General features: G+C 45.8%; 1 protein-coding gene across 5 annotated transcripts in view; it reads right to left on the reverse strand.

The window, feature by feature from the left end:
- The window catches only part of RARB (retinoic acid receptor beta), an 869358-nt gene that overhangs the window by 168102 nt on the left and 684617 nt on the right, over window positions 1-16639 (reverse strand). The window contains exon 1 of one of the 5 annotated variants that reach the window (XM_027962678.3): window positions 16216-16318. The exons of 2 other annotated variants lie outside the window; for them this stretch is intronic. Coding sequence is in view for 1 of the 3 variants with exons in the window: in XM_004021818.5 (XP_004021867.1) it covers window positions 15522-15678 (157 nt within the window). In the remaining 2 variants the exon portion in view is untranslated. Of the gene's footprint in view, window positions 1-15521; window positions 16319-16639 lie in introns of those variants that run through there. 2 more of the 5 variants (XM_004021818.5, XM_004021820.6) reach the window with 2 other exon arrangements.

The following is a 16639-nucleotide window of genomic DNA, read 5'->3' on the forward strand; positions in this document are numbered from 1 at the left end:
GGAGGCGGAGCCTTGGAAGGGAGCAAGGCGCTGGGCTTTAAGGCACACCTACCTGAAACTCATTCTACAGTTATCTTTAACCAACGGTGACTACGTGGAGCTATGAAGGGCCTGTGGAAAGAGCCCACCTCACTCTTTCAGAATCTGGGAGACAGTAATCTGACATCACGCTCACTGATGCACGTCCACTTTCCAGCCAGTTACAACAGCGATGGAGCAAATCCATCTAAAAATAAGGAATTAGGGAGTTCCCTGGCGGTCCAGTGGTTAGGACTCTGAGGTCGCTGCTGGGGCCCTAGGCTCATTCCTGGTTGGGGAACTGAGACCATACAAGTTACGCGGTGCAGCCAAAAAAAAAATTAAAAAAAAAAAAAAAATTAACTGAGAAATTCTGGATAAAAAAGAGCACGATAATTGCTCAGTTATGAATTCAAAGACTGTGGTGATTAAGATAGAATAAGGCTCTTAAAAAGTAAAGAAAAAAAAAATCTACTGTAACGCAATGGGTCTGTTCTCCTCCAACTGCTTGTAAAGCTCATTCCTATCCACCTGAGCCCTCATGTGAATACCGCCTGCCTGTCACCTGCACACACCCTCTTTTATTTTGAGATGCAGTTGTGTGCTTCTTGGGTCTTTATGTTTTTATTTGTTCCTCCAGGGGACAGACTGAATTCTCCTCCCCATGCTGGACACTGCAGCTCAAACTAATAGCAGAGAACCCTGCAGGTGACAGGCCAGAATACTCACTTGATACTCACTAAAGGAGGGTTTAGATCACTTGCTCTCGGTTACCTTTCGTGAAACATCTGTTTCATATAAGCCTGTTAAAAGTGCATACATCTGTAAATGACAAGCCCGTGTGTGCACATAATTTAATGAATTAGGACGTAAAAAGGAATTGAACAGTAGGGCACAGCAATTAGAGTAACTGCCCATTTTGTTAAAAATACGTATTGTTTCCAGCCTTCACTTGAAAACCCTTTCATTATCCTGTGGGTTCTGAGACTTGCAACCGCGCTCCATCCCTCTCCCTGCAAAGACAATGGGGGTTTACTTGGCAGAGCTGGCAGAGGGAAGCAGCCCCAACACCACACAAAGCTGAGGGGGGGCCGCGCCCCACTCTCTCCTGCCTCACAGATCCGGGCGCCCGAACCCCTCTGTCTCAGGAGTCTCATCTGGAGAATGGAGCCACCGCAGCGCCCTTCTCCTCGGGCTGTCGTGAGGATGAGAGGACAGAGCTCATTTTACGCTCTTGGCATAATACGCAGGTGACACACACTTCACAAATATGAACCATGACGATGGCGGTTGTTCAGTAAAATCAGTCACAACCTGAAAACATTCGAGGGGGAAAAACCCTTGGTTCAGAAATTTATCTTGGCGGGACAGACTTGAGTTACCAAGGGGGAGGGGTGTGGCGAAGAGAAGGATGGGGAGTTTGGAATTAGCAGATGCGAACCACTGTGTATATTAATAGAATGGATTAAAAAGCAAGGACCTGCTGTACAGTACAGAGAACTGCATCCAATATCCTGAGATACCGTAATGGAAGAGAATAGCAAAAAAGATACGCAGGCACACACACACACACACACACACAGATACGCAGGCACACACACACACACAAAGATACGCAGGCACACACACACACACAAAGATACGCAGGCACACACACACACACAAAGATACGCAGGCACACACACACACAAAGATACGCAGGCACACACACACACACAAAGATACGCAGGCACACACACACAAAGATACGCAGGCACACACACACACACAAAGATACGCAGGCACACACACACACACAAAGATACGCAGGCACACACACACACACAAAGATACGCAGGCACACACACACAAAGATACGCAGGCACACACACACACACACACAGATACGCAGGCACACACACACAAAGATACGCAGACACACACACACACACACACACACACACACACACACACACACACACACACACACACACACACACACACACACACACACACACACACACACCACCCCCTGCGCTCCCCAGGTGGCACAGTGGTAAAGAATCCGCCTGCCAATGCAGGTAGATTCAGGAGACACAGGTTTGATCCCTGGGTCTAGAAGATCCCCTGGAGGAGGAAATGGCAGCCCACTCCAGTACGCTTGCCTGGAGAATCCCACGGACAACTGAGCACGCACACACACACACACACACACAAACGTACGTCACTTTGCTGTACAGCAGAAATTAATCCAACTTTGTAAATCCAACTATATTTCAATAAAAGAAAAATTTTAAACAGCTTTTCTTGATGGTTGACTTGGTCTTACTTCTATTTAATTTCTTCACCCCCTTTCTAGGGATGAACAGAAAGAGGAAGGGAGGCAGGACTGACAAGGTGAATGGGAAAGACGAACAGAAATTCTGTTCCAGAGACAGCACAGTGAGTGCCAGAGCCCCACGGAAACACCCCCCTCTCATATTTGCGGCCAGTTTTCCAGCTGACGTGTTTATGAGGGCTTGCCATCACCGCCAACATGGCCCTCCCAAGTTCTAGACACCCCCTCAAGTCTGCTTCAGGTGTTTTGAGTGACCCTCAAATTTACAAATAAACGAAAGCAGAGGCCCCCTGAGACGTTCTGAGTTTCCAGTTCGTCTTCCTTGAACCGTATTCAGATACCTCCCAAGGACGTCCTGTGCGCCCGGCACTGGGTTACTGAGCAGCGCAGACACGGGCAGAAGGCGCTGTTGAGAGAGAAAGCACGCACTGTCTAGAACACACACCGAGGCTTCCACAGAGCACAGCCTACTATTCCTCTCTGCCTCCCTGCAGTTCAACATGCTTAAGCAGAATTAAAACCGGCTGGAAAAGGCTGCAAGAGATGGCGTCCATTTGAAACCCATGCAGGCGTGCAGCGCAGGACTAGAACTGGTCCTCTCCCTCACAAGGAGCAGCATTCAATCCCAGTCCACAGGGATTCTAGGCAAGTCTTGGTTGAGCTCTGCAAAATGCGCATTAGCAAAATAAGTGCTAAGTCTTTGGCAAGCCCCAGGAAAAACAGTGCCACCCAGAAGGAAAACAAGTTAAACACTGACTGAAATCACAGCCCTCCAGTATTCTGTTTACATTCTCCTGCAGCCTATTTACGGGCTACATAAAGAGATAATTGGAGCTATTTGAACAGCAATAGAAGAGGTGAATAAAGGCTGAAGGAAAAGGGAAATAAAGAGAATGTACAAATATTGAAAAAATATTAATAGCTGAGTTTATACGGCTGTGTCGTTCAATGCAGTAGCCACGAGCCACATATGGCTACTGAAAGTTAATTTAACCAAAATTAAATACAATAAAAAATTCAGTTCCTCAGACACATTGGCCACATTTCAGGTGCTCAACAGCCTCATGTGGCCAGCCATCACTGTGTCAGAAACAGAATTACGGGTGGCTCCCATCCTCGCAAAAAATCTTACCGGAGAGACCAGGTAACTGGGACCTTAAGGGGTGATGTGCCTGAACACCTATATCTGCAGACTTAACCATGGTTAACTGAGTGCTGATCAGGTACTACACCAGCTGTGCTGACAGACTGCTATTGTACTGGGAAGACAGAGGTAGAGGACACCATAGCTGACCTCAAAGACTTCCCAGGTTGCTAAGGGGACACAATCCAGGTGGCTCAGTGGTAAAGCATCTGCCTGCCAGTCCAGGAGATCTAGGGTCAAGCCTTGGGTCAGGGAGATCCCCTGGAGAAGGAAAGGGCAACCCACTCCAGTGCTCTTGCCTGGGAAATCCCATGAACAGAGAAGCCTGGTGGGTTACAGCCCATAGGGCTGAAAAAAGAGCTGGGCACGACTTACTACTAAACAGGAACAATGACAGAGTTTCCAAGGTAAGCATTATTGACCCATTGTACAGACGAAAACCATCAAGGCAACGGCGGAAGCTGTGCAGGAAGAGTGCCCAGCTTCACTGCACCACAGGGTCCACACGGGAACACAGGCAGCATCTACCCAGAACACTCTACGTGACGCATGGATAGTCACGTCAGTTCACCCATCTGCCTCCTCAAAATCTGTAATTCAACAATTAGATTTCAAACGAAAGAAACAGGTAGAACATGGTGTATAAAAATCCCAAATACAGAACAATACATTGCACTTGAAACATACAGTCAGTCCTTCACATCTGCGGGACCCTGCTTCCAGGATCCCTGTGGACACCAAAATCTGTGGGTGTTCACGTCCCTTATATAAAATGGAATAGAATTTGCATACAACATCCACATCCTCGGTATACTTTAAATCGTCTCTACTTATAGTGCCTAATACAACATAAGCCCGAAGCACATAGTTACAAACGCAATGTAAATACTGTGCAAATAGTTGCCAGCTGTGCAGCAAAATCAAGTTTTGCTTTTTGGAACTTTCTGGAACTTTTTGCCCTGAATATTTTCCATCTGAGATTGGCCCAATCAGTCAATGTGGAACCTGCGGATATGAAGAGTGAACTATTTGAAACCACAGAAATAAGGGCATTATGTGAGGCAAACCACCATCAGGATGATTAATGTAAACTTCGTTAAACAGTCACAGCTTTCTCAGGCTTGTTGTTGCTGTTCGCTCACTAAGTTGGGTCTGACTTTTTGTGACCCCATGGACTATAGCACGCCAGGCCTCCCTGTCCTTCGCTATCTCCCAGAGTTGGCTCAAACGCATGTCCATTGAGTGGAAGATGCCATCCAATCATTTCATCCTCTGTCGCCCCCTTCTCCTCCTGCCCTTAATCTTTCCCAGCATCAGGATTGTTTCCAAAGAATCAGTTCTTCGCATCAGGTGGCCAAAGTATTGAAGCTTTAGCTTCCATAGGTTTGGGACCCTAAAAACAAGCAGATACTGAAAGTAAGTGACAAAGACCAAAATATAAGTTTTTCAGTATTTCCTAGAAGTTTTTCTTTTCTTTTCAGTAATGGAAGATACAGTAGTGCTGTTTAAGAGGTACCACTGCTGGGGTCCATCTCCAGACGAGGGCTCTGAGCAAGCTGGAAGAACAAGAAAATCTTCTTTCTCATCTCTCAGTTCAGTTCAGTTCAGTCGCTCAGTCGTGTCTGACTCTTTGCAACCCCATGAATCGCAGCACGCCAGGCCTCCCTGTCCATCACCAACTCCCGGAGTTCACTCAGACTCACGTCCATCGAGTCGGTGATGCCATCCAGTCATCTCATCCTCGGTCGTCCCCTTCTTCTCCTGCCCCCAATCCCTCCCAGCATCAGAGTCTTTTCCAATAAGTCAACTCTTCGCATGAGGTGGCCAGAGTACTGGAGTTTCAGCTTTCACCTCCTTTCAAATCCTCAGTCCTGACTCAGACTCCTGTGAGCCACAGAGGGACCAGGTCATCGCAGACTCTGACAACAAACAGGATGGAAGACAGAAGGATGAAGGAACAAACATCATCCCAGCTTCTTCTACAGTTTAAAAGGCTGTGTCTTTTATGAGAGAAATGATGGAATCAGAGGAAATTCTGTGGTCCAGTCCTTCACCTCTCCCCCACCTTTCTCCAACACCGAAGCACTCCGTGGTCCACACGTGGTGTTACTAGGGCATAAACATTCTGCGGGAATTCCTCACTCCGCTGTCACACTGCTATCAGACTCACTTTCTCTGAGCCTCAATTTTCTTTTCTGTGAAAAGAGGCAAATCATACCTGCCTCACATGACTGTCTGTGATAATAACGTAGGGACAGTGGTTAGAGTAGGGTCTCGTCAAGTGTTTAACCCGCCTAAAGAAGGAACCAAGAACCCTACCGCAGCTCCTCAAGTTTTCTAAACCAGAAGACGGTCGCTTCTCTCGGGTTCTAAGGCACGGTGTGACGACCGTGGTGTAGACTGGACATGGCGCATGCTCTTGGACCCCCCCCGCCACCATGGAGAGGTGGCCCCACGGGAGCCGGGCAGGCCCAGCTGCTCCCCTACCAGCAGGCAGTCCCAGTGACCACGTGCCAGCTTTGCTCCAGCCTTTCCGAGGCCCAGGAGCTTCTAGGCCCCTCTCTCGGATTACTGCCGCCATGCAGAGAGGCGCAGGAGGGACACGTGGTGATAGCCCAGCTGAGCTCTCTGCCGACAGCCAGCGTCCACTGCCAGCCCCGGGCGCCCAGCCCATGTTAGCCCTGCGCAGTGCAGCCTCAGCAGACATCACCTGGAACAGAAGGTCTGCCCGGCTGAGCCCAGTCCATACACAAAATACTGAGATAATATCCATTAGATCACTAAGTTTGGGGGGCACTTTGTTATACAGCAAGAAAGTCTCAAAAACAATCAGAAATAAAAAGTGACACAATAGCCCACACGTGGAAACAGCCTGAACGTCCATCAGCAGACGCGTGGATAAAGAAGACGTGGTCTGTATACACAAAGGAATCGTCTCAGCCATAAAAAAGAGTGAAACGATGCCATTTGCAGCGATATGAATGGTCCCAGAAATTATCATACTGACTGAAGTTAAGTCAGAGGAAGACAAATATCATATGATATTACTTATACGTGGAATCTAATTTTTTTAAATGACGTAAATGAACTTATTTACAAAACAGAAAACAGGTTCACAGATTTCAAACACAAGACTTATAGTTACCAAAGGGGAGACTGGGGAGGGGATAAATTAGGAGTTTGGGATTAACAAACACACACTATTATAGATTAAATAGATAATCAACAAGGACCTACTGTAGAGCACAGCGAACTCTACTCAATATTCTGTAACAACCTATATGGGAAAAAGAGTCTGAAAAGGAATGGCTGCATGTATGTGTATAACTGGTTCACTGTATACCTGATTTCCCATACATCTGAAACTAACACAGCACGGTGAATGAACTATACTCCAAGAAAACTTTTTCAGAAAGAAGTGATTTTTAAAAAAAATATCTAATCAGACCCAACCCCCTAAAAACATTATTTAACAAACACTCCAGAAACATCCTGTGAGTCTTCAAGAAGTAGGTTCAGAAGGTATGCCCTTATTCCATCGCAGAGGTTAAAACTCTGCTTTGTAAACTGCAGTTACAACGTACCTACGGTGGCTACACCCAGAAAAACCTCTTGCCTGCCTCTTGTGACAAAAATGTGTAACCTTCATGATCCTCTCCTTAGGCACGAGCTCTGGTTCTCAGTGGGTTTAGCTCTGTCTGTAATCAAACCCACTTCCAAAGCCCCAAGGACATCCTTGCGTTTGTGTCACCACAGGGCCCTGTCACGGTGATGTGTGTACACAAGTGTCTCCCTTACACGCAGAGTCCAAAGAGCAAGGGAGGCGTGGACTTCACCTTGGGGGTCCCGCCTCTGCCACCAGGACATGTCAGGGGGAGCCTGGCATATGGCACACACCCAAGAGCTGTTTGTTGAACAGGCCTTGGCAAGATCTAACCCATCCCTGAATGACAGAGCCCTGGGTGAGGCGTACAGTGACAACTTCGAGGGTGACCACGCTCAGGCGTAAAAGTCAACTGTCTGCACTCGTTCCGGGGTTTGGTGAATAGGTGCCACGGCATCGAGACCACAGTGCTATCCCACTGACATGGGAAGTACTGTCCCCTCGGCGACGGGCCCCAGACAGAGGAACCATCTCCCGCAGGAAAGAGATACCAGCTCGGCTGGCACCGTGGCTGTTGGCGAAGGCAGGCGAGTCACAGCCTCGCGCTGAAAGCAGAGGAGGACGACTCAGGGACCTCCGTGTGTCTTCAGGGCAGGGAAGAAGCCTCCTTGACGTTATCTCTGATCTTGCTACAAATCCTGCGATGTCCCATTTCGTGGCTATAGAAATTGATCCTGTGTCCAGACAGGCTATTCCTCCGGCCAGGCGCAGCGCGGGGACCGCAGGTGGAGAGATGCTCAGAGTTATGTACATGCCGGGCAGGCGGAGAGGCCGCAGTGAAATTCTCGGAGTAACGACCCCACAGCCCCAGGGCTGAGAGCCAGGAAGTCACTCCGCCCACCTCTCCAGAGCGATCCCCACCTACAGGTGGCAGCGGAACTCCTGGGAGGCTACTTACAACCTGTGCCTTTAGAAACCCGTGGCCCACGCAGCAAAAGACGACTTTTGCATCCTCCAGCTTTCCCAGCACATCCAAACCGGCTCGCCGTGTCTCAGCTTCCTATTGTTCCCTCTTATAAGCAGGGCCCCAGTGAACAATTAGAGCTTTCAATAAATAATCTCTAAGCACATTCATTTGATTGACTGTTATTTGATACAGCAGTTAGTTTCAATGGGGCAGTTAATATTGATCACATAAAGTACTCCAGACAAACATGAAACAGTTCCAGAACTCCATGGATTATTACCCTTTATCTGCCAGTCATCTGGGTTACTTGTAATGGTCACGGAATTTAAAATCAATAATAACAATTAGTGTTCTGTACACCAAACGGATGGATCATGGGAAATGGGTTTTCCTAGAAGATCAGAGGTAAAATGGGCCTGTCCCTTGGAAGGCGGCTCTCTGGATTTCCAGTCCGCACTTGGCAAGGTACATCCAGCCAAGTCTTCGGCACAGGCAGCAAGCAAGAGAGCACTGGATTTAGGAGACATGATCATAAAAACGCAGGTGAGACCCCTGACAGTCTTAATCCAAAAGGATGAAGCGTAAAAGATAAAAGTGATCAAAATGAGTGCTAACAAACACAGTAAAATTAATGGGACCGGCAATATTCTTCCTCTGAGAGACGCTTCTAGCTACCTTTCCCCACTTCCGATTCATAGGCACTGATCATGATTTTTTTTTTTAATAAAATGGCAACAACAGTATTTTAGCTCCATGGCCCCACTACTGTAATGTCTGGATAATTAAAAAGCAGCAGAGAAATGTTTCATCGTTAAACTGTAACCAGCACACTATGTGAAATCATCCATCCCAAAGACTTGTTTTTCATCAATTATTTGTTATTTATCTGATGTAAATATAAGAAGGACTAATTAAAATGTATGCCTTTTTATACAGCTTCTTGTCATTAAAGCCAATGAAAGCATTCTGAGGACCATAATGAAATAATTATGTTTGCCTTTAAGAATTCTCTTCAATAACACATGGCAGTACTGAGCTAAATTAAAACATCAGGAACTAAATTTCGCTTGCCTCCATTTCCATTTTAGTTAATTATACCCTCAAGCTTTCCAATAGGCCAGACCCTAAAAAATCTTTTGAAGCTGAAACAGCCTTTTTGTAATCATGAACTTAAATGACAAGACAGAGGTACCGTAGCCCCAAAAGCTTTAACATTTTTGAGACAAGGGATTTACTACCTAAGTCTTCATTTGCTCTGAAAATTAGAGAAGTATTAGGATAAATGTGATTCAAATCTTCATTTTCCAGTTAGCTGATGCACTCATCTTAGCTGGTCTTATCTGCATCATTTCTACCACAGTATTCTAAATTTAGCTATTTTTTGATAATTTAATCTGTGACCAATATTAACTGATCAATATCAACAACCACAACAAAAACATTTCACTATATCTGAGTCAAATTAGGAGAATAACTCCTTATTCAATACTAAAACCTTAAAAAAAAAAAAAAAGAGCATAATCTTTAACAGTAGACTATGATGGCAAGAACTGGAAACAACCAACTAGGATCCTTTCATTAGAATTTGACCTTCTCCAAACTTCAAATTGCAGACACTAATAAAGGCAAAAAACAGTAAAAAAAAAAAAAAAAAAAAATTTTTTCCCCCTTAAATCGAGTTTAGGAGAAAAGGACGAAGGAAAGAGGAAAGGAAAAACTGCCAGGCGGTGTCCGGGCTTTAACTGCTGTCAGGTGCTGCTGATGGGGGTGGGAACTTGGAGTTTAGAAAAGTAAACAGGAGTCCCAGGGATTAACTCTGACAATGTGAATTCCCGCCCATTTGGTTCTACGTGGGGAGTTGGCAGGATTCACGGGGGATAATATTTGGTGCCTGCTGGATAGACCGTCTTAGGAGACATCGGAGGGAGGCTGTTCACAGCTGGGAAATGAATACCCAGTGCATGACAACCTAAAATTGCGATTATAATCGAGAGTCTGCTCTTATTAAACCCCCGCCCAGGCAAGCTATTCTTTGTTCTGTTCGGAGAAACCTCCTTTGGGGAAGGAGGGACACCGTCACCCAGGATCGGCCCTGTTCAATTAGCTGCCCGCCCACCCCCCCACAAGCTGGCCCTGCTTCACTCCATCAGCCGGGGAGCCTGTGCCCCGCCAGAGGAAACGCTCCTCTGGGCGGGGTCACCTCCTGACGTCAGTTCCTGTTATCCCGCCTTATCGTGCTGGGGACCAGGAGTCTTATCTTACTGAAAGGCCCCCCTCCCGGCTCCCAACCCTGCCAGGCCAGAGAAAAAGCAAGTCAGCGGTTCCATTGCCTGCTTGAATTCCCACCTAAGCAGCTCTGGGAGCTCCAGACAAATAACAGAATACATGCAAACACATAGTCTACTGCTACCTGGGTGGAGAGAACTTTTTGCAACTTTTATTTTTTATTCCTTAGAAGGGGTTCAGGGGTTGGGATGGGGCGGGAATCGTGCTTCTTAATGATGAAGGAAGGAGGCAGGAAGGAAAAGAGGAGCGTCCAGGGCAACATACTGAGTGATGAGGCTGTTATTAGATCTTACAGATGGGCAGGCTATCTCATCTCCTATTTAACAAGAGGTGCTTAGGCCAAGCCACTTACAGACAGGATGCTGATAAATCTGAAACTGGAGTTAACTCTCCTCTCTCCATCGCCTCCACTGTCAACTTTTTAAGAAGAAGCTGGCTAAGAACTGTTACAGCTTTGTACACAGGGATTTAGTGTGTAATTCCACTCCTCCAGTACTCCGAATACACAGACTTGAGGCATCAGAACCTTGGTCATAGTACTTAAATCCATATTGCAAGGGACGCCTTCTAGTTACAGATCTACGCTTTGCCACAGAAGGAACTCATGTTCAGAAGCACGACCCAGCAGCGCGGGTGATCTGCCGTTATAATGGAAAAATTAAGCTGTGAGTGAAAGTGCAGTTACCCGACCATAGGATCCAAACAAAGGCTTTCTGTGCGGCTCCTGGGTTCAAGGGGCAGCGCTGGGAGATGTCGTAATGCTGGGATATCTGGCATAGTTCTGTGACTTCTGTGGGAATTGTGGCAAGCGTATTTGAAAGTGGCTTATCCTAGAAAAGCTGAGATGTATGATAGCCATAACTACCCTGTAATTTGAAAGGCAAGATTCCACATTAATATCTTTTAGAAAGATTTTCAGCCAAGATTTTTCTGATTAACTTTCATCAAAAAAACTCCCATTCCTGAAATAACTATTTAATTGATAGTTAACTGAATTTATATGAGAACATTTAAAGTATAAAACTGTCATTTAAGGATAAATTTATTGGCACTTATACATAACTCAAACCCTATGGAAGATTCTTTTTAAGATACCCTAAAATGAACATGGCATTTACTATTTTGTAAATCCTATTGGACTCGAAGGGTTTTCTGTTTTGCAGTGTGCTTTTACATCTTCATCTTCCTCTCAGTAATTTCTTAGTTTAAAAAATCCCCAGCCTTTAAAAAACTGTTTTCATTTTATAAAGATTACAGACTCCTTGAGTGCAGAATTTATAATCTTCATCTACTATGTATTTCTCTTCTGAGATCATCTATTGATTACATTCCACAAGAATGTACAAAGGAGAAAACAGTAAGATTCTCTTTCCTACTTAGCCATCTCAGGGGCTTAACATGTTGACGGGAAATTATAAGAACCTGATATCCAGAAGAACTTTCTTTTCTGCTTTAAAGCAAAGTTCATGATGATACTGACTGGTTATATACACATGGTCAGAGCCAGGCCTCAAAAATGAGGAGAAAAACTTCTGATTGAGGTCACCTAACCTATCAGAAATTGCCATTCTGATCATTTATCGACTAAGAAAAAAAAAAAAAAAACCACACAGGAAGGCCTGTGTGGGTGTGAGGGCTTTGCATTTGGGCTGCGAAATCCAATGCTCCCCGGCGTTTTCCCATCCATTCCACAGCCCAGGTTTAAGGACACTCACGTCTCCTTCTGGTGTTTCCACCTACTTTTTAGAATCTCCCCTTTTCTGGTAATAACATTTACTTATTCATTTTTTTCCAAGTTGCACATCAGTGCCTCCCTACCAGAAGTGCCGACTTATCTGCATACTGACAAAATTTTAGTACTGTTTTCTTCCTACGGGGAAGGAAAACTTAGTGAGTCTTCCACTTGCTTTCCAACAGACCTATCGTGCGCTCCCTGAGATGTAAGCAGAATTCCCTTTTCTTCTCTTTTTTCTGATGCTGTTGGTAACCACTGTCATGCGGCAGAGAAGCAGAAAATTATGTCCTACTTTAGAAAAACAATTAAGCCTTTTCACCGAAATATTTATTCAAAACCCCATTCAATTCATACGGTGGCTGTCAGGCTTTATTTAGTCTCTCTTTCAGAGGGTATCTTTGATTTTGCCACTTTGACCCCAATTTATATCTCACTAGGAGAGGATTTAGATACTGTTTAATACTGAAAATTCAGGTCCCGGCACTTTGGGAAGGGTACTTCTTTCCTTCTTTCATTGTACATAGATAGTTTGTTTTTAAAAACAGATATTTCTCCTTGTTGGGGAAAAAAAAAAAATCTTTTCTCCTTTGTTTTTTGATGTGTTGAGTAGGGAGAAGACAGGGAAAGGGGCCAAGAAGTTGTCACACTCATGATTTCACTGAAAGCAACTGCTATATTTAGACCGCAAATATTAGGATTTATCCTATGCCCACTGAGCAATTAATGCTGAAAACATCTGGAGCAGCCTAAACCCAAGATAATCCAGGAGGCATCTGAATAGAAACTTAGTGACTCCCAACACCTCCAGGGGCAGTCTTAAATCGTATTATTCATACCACATGCCCTCAGTAACTCGCTACTCCTGACTTTGAATTTTTAGAAGCAATTCACAGGCCGTACTCCAACCGACAGCTGGTTGACGTATCACTTTTCTGTCTTTAGAATTAAAAAGGAAAATAAAAAGAATATTCTAACACCTTTTAAGGAATGCTTCTGGTATGGTTTACATTCAAAGGGTTTACTCCAATTACTACACATACACAGACACACACACCATAAAAAAAATAAAAATAAAAAGTAGGGATCTCAGAGTAAAAAATAGTTTGGGTTAGAATTTTGTACTATTTTTTCCCCTTCTTGCCCACTGCTTCCTCTCTGTTAAGAGCACAAACAGATCTGCTTCTTGTCAAAACAGTCATTAAGTAAAATGGAAAAGGCTGCGGGGTTTTTTTTGTTGTTTGTACTTACAAACGGAGCCCTAATATGCTTTTACTTCAAAAGCCCTAACTGGCTGCGCCACCCTGAGCCAAACACCGCATGGCAGAGCTTTGTTAGAACTTTTATTTATGCTTAAAAAATGCAATCACTTGAACAACTAAACTGACCCATCAAAAGCCCTCCAACTCTGCAGGGGCATAAGTGATATTTACATTCTATTCATGTAACCTGGAGTGGAGGGTGGGGGTTGAAACCCTTGTGAAACTGACCACAGCAAGCACTAATTGCCCTGCTTACAAAAATAAAGACACTGAAATTTTTGAAATCCCTTTGTCAGATGCCTTTATTTACTTTTTTGAAGGCAAGTTTCTTTGATTAGCTGGACTTTGCTGTTATCAACACTTCTTGCTTATCGGCTGGCCCTAGGTGAATGACACATTCACCACCCGCTCTCCCCAGATAAGGCAAATCCCTTGTTTAACTTGTTCAAGAACAAACAAAGCTTCTCCCCCAACTCCTGCAACTTAATAGGCACTTTTGGAGGGTTAATTACAAAAGGAAGAATGTCTACTTGTAAAACCTCTATTAGGTCTAATAGCTTGACGCCAGGATCCCAGCATTCTTTTTTCCTTCCTTAAAAAACCTTTCATTAAAACTTTCTCTCACAAGAAAAAAGTTTGAGACCTCTCTAGTTCCCTGAGATTCCAAATGAAACTGTTCATACTGTTTTAATTGCTACAGAGGGATTAAAAGATCCCTTAGTAAATTGGAAAATTATTTTGTAACAATTTCTTTGAGCTCTGCAGAAAGAAAACAGGCACCAGGAAAGTAAAGCCATTTCAAGGGCAGCTAACTGAGGGCACCTTCTGAAAAGATATATATATATTTTTTTTTTTCCTACCCTGGTTATGGCTCTACGAAATACTAATTCAGACAGCTAGACTGTTGGCATCAAATGGTTATCGATTTTTCAGCTACAAACCTGTTGATTTCCTGGCCCTGGAAGCAAGTCTTTATTCTTAAGAAAAAGTTTCAGAAGAGGGCGGTTTAAATCTTGTCATTGTCCTCTCTTCCTCTCCTTTTTCTTCCCTTTCTTTAGATAAGCCATCATGTTATTAGGAAAACTCAATTTCTTCCAGTTAAACTTTGACCTCTTTGAAAACAAAGATTTAAAATGTCATTTTCAGGCTAATGCTCCAATGAATTGTCAAATAAAGTACTAAAAACATTTTGATAGATAGCGGGGCCATTTATCTACATCACTGTCAGGGCGGCAATGCTTCCCGCAGGCTCCCACTGCAGACACCCGGAGGTGGGGTTTTCTGGGACTGCTGCTCATTTCCCAAGCCTGCAGCCAGGCTACTGTTGACCAGTGCGGGCCTCGGCACCCCGTCAGCATCAGATAACCAAATAGTCAATATTTTTTTTAAAAACTGGGCTACCCCACTCATGTTTCCCTTCCTTTAACCAACGTCCAGGTTCCCGGCTGAATTGCAAGATATGGAAATAATGGATGGCTCAGCCCAAGGGGTGTTCAATGCCAGTAGTTTTCTAGCAAAACAGCAACTTCTTAGAGCAACAACGTGACTCGGAAAGGTGGCAGCAGGGTCAATGCTAAGAAATATTGCCTTTCCTCTGCAAGGAAAACACTGGAGGCAGCAGCTTTAACTGGTGGTTTGTGAACTTCAGGAACAGCAGCCGCCTCAATTAGGCCAAATTCCTTGCGAGGAAGATGTCATATTTTAATTACTTTGGATTGTTGAAACACACAAGGGGGATATATATATATATATATATATACACATAGCCAGCAGTCAATCCAAAGAACAGCAAAGTGAAATTCCCCTCTGCATACATCTCAGTAAAAACTGTACAAATGTGTCAAACTGCCTCACTTGAAGAATGTTTCAAAGTCCTGTGGTCACCCTCTACTTTTCCCTTCTCCGTGCCACATTTTTTTTTTTTAAAAACACTATTTTCAAGGCACGGTAGGGTTGGTAAGGAGAGGAGCAGGAGTCTGGAGGGGTTGTTTGGGAAGAAAACATCTAACAGGAAATTTTCAGCAGAGGGAATCAATATGCACACCAGCATAGCACACCCTTTCAGCATTAAATCATTAAATCCTTTGTCTGGCTAGCGCTGCAGTTTGTTTCCAGTGTCTTTATTGCATGCAAGAGAGACAATTTTTTTTTTTTTTTTTTCTGGGTAGAAGAAGGGAAAAAATAAACCTACATTGAGCAGTGTGCCGATGCTGCCATTCGGTTTGGGTCAATCCACTGAAGCATGCTTTGAGAGCCTTCTCCTGGAGCATGCAGGAAGACGGGCTCGCAGTGTAGAAATCCAGGATTCGCCCAGGACTCACTGACAGGACATCCATACAGTCAAACATGATCTCCCCTGCACCGAATGTCTGCAAAAGTGCTTATCCTCTAGGTGTGGAGGCAAATGGCATAGAAAAGTCCACCCAACTCCATCAAACTCTGCCCCCTTTTTGGCACGTAGGCTGTTGGTCTTTTTCCCAGCCTCGAATCATGAATTATGACAGACAAGCCAGCTAAAAGCCTGTAATTGATCCAAATGATCATTTACCATTTTCCAGGCTTGCTCGGCCAATCCAGCCGGGGCGGGGGGTTCCCAGAAAGATCCCAAGTTCTCCTTCCAAGCGGACGCCTGCAAAAAGCCTTCGGAATGCGGTGCGGCTCCTACCCGGACGGTGCCCAGACCAGCCCTGCCCGGCTCGCGCGCGTCCTCGGCATCCGCGTCCTCGGGCGGCTCGCGCGGGGACTCTGGTCCCCCCTTTGGCAAAGAATAGACCCTCCTGCCTCTGAACAGCTCACTTCCTACTACTTCTGTCACACAGAATGAAAGATTGAATTGCCTAATATATGCGAGTGAACTTTCGGTGAACCCTTCCCGGGCTGCTAACCTTCAAATGACCCAGCGAGTCTGACATCACCAGCTCCCAGGATTCTCACAGAGCCGAGCACTCCCAGCAGCCCCGCCGCGCGGGCGGCCCGCGGCCCGGGCGCGCGCTCCTCCCGCCCCGCGCCTCCGCTCCGAGCGCGCGGGGCCGGGGCCGGGGCCGCTGGGAGGAGCGCGCGGGGTCGGCGCCCCCGGGAGGAGCGCGCGGAGCCGGAGCCGCGGGGCGGAGCGCGCGCGGAGCGGGAGACACCGGGAGCACGCGGGGCCGCGAGCAGCCGCGGAACCGGGACGCGGCTCCGGGCCCGCCGCCCGCCGGCTCCCGCCCTTCGCGCCCCGGTTGTCGGGGGCTCCGCTTGGCTTCGCGCCCCCCCCCTCGCCCGCCCCCGACCCAGCCCTGACATTCCTCGGTGCGCCTGTCTGTCTGGTAA

This window comes from Ovis aries, chromosome 26, assembly GCF_016772045.2.
Source record: "Ovis aries strain OAR_USU_Benz2616 breed Rambouillet chromosome 26, ARS-UI_Ramb_v3.0, whole genome shotgun sequence".
NCBI lineage: Eukaryota > Metazoa > Chordata > Mammalia > Artiodactyla > Bovidae > Ovis > Ovis aries.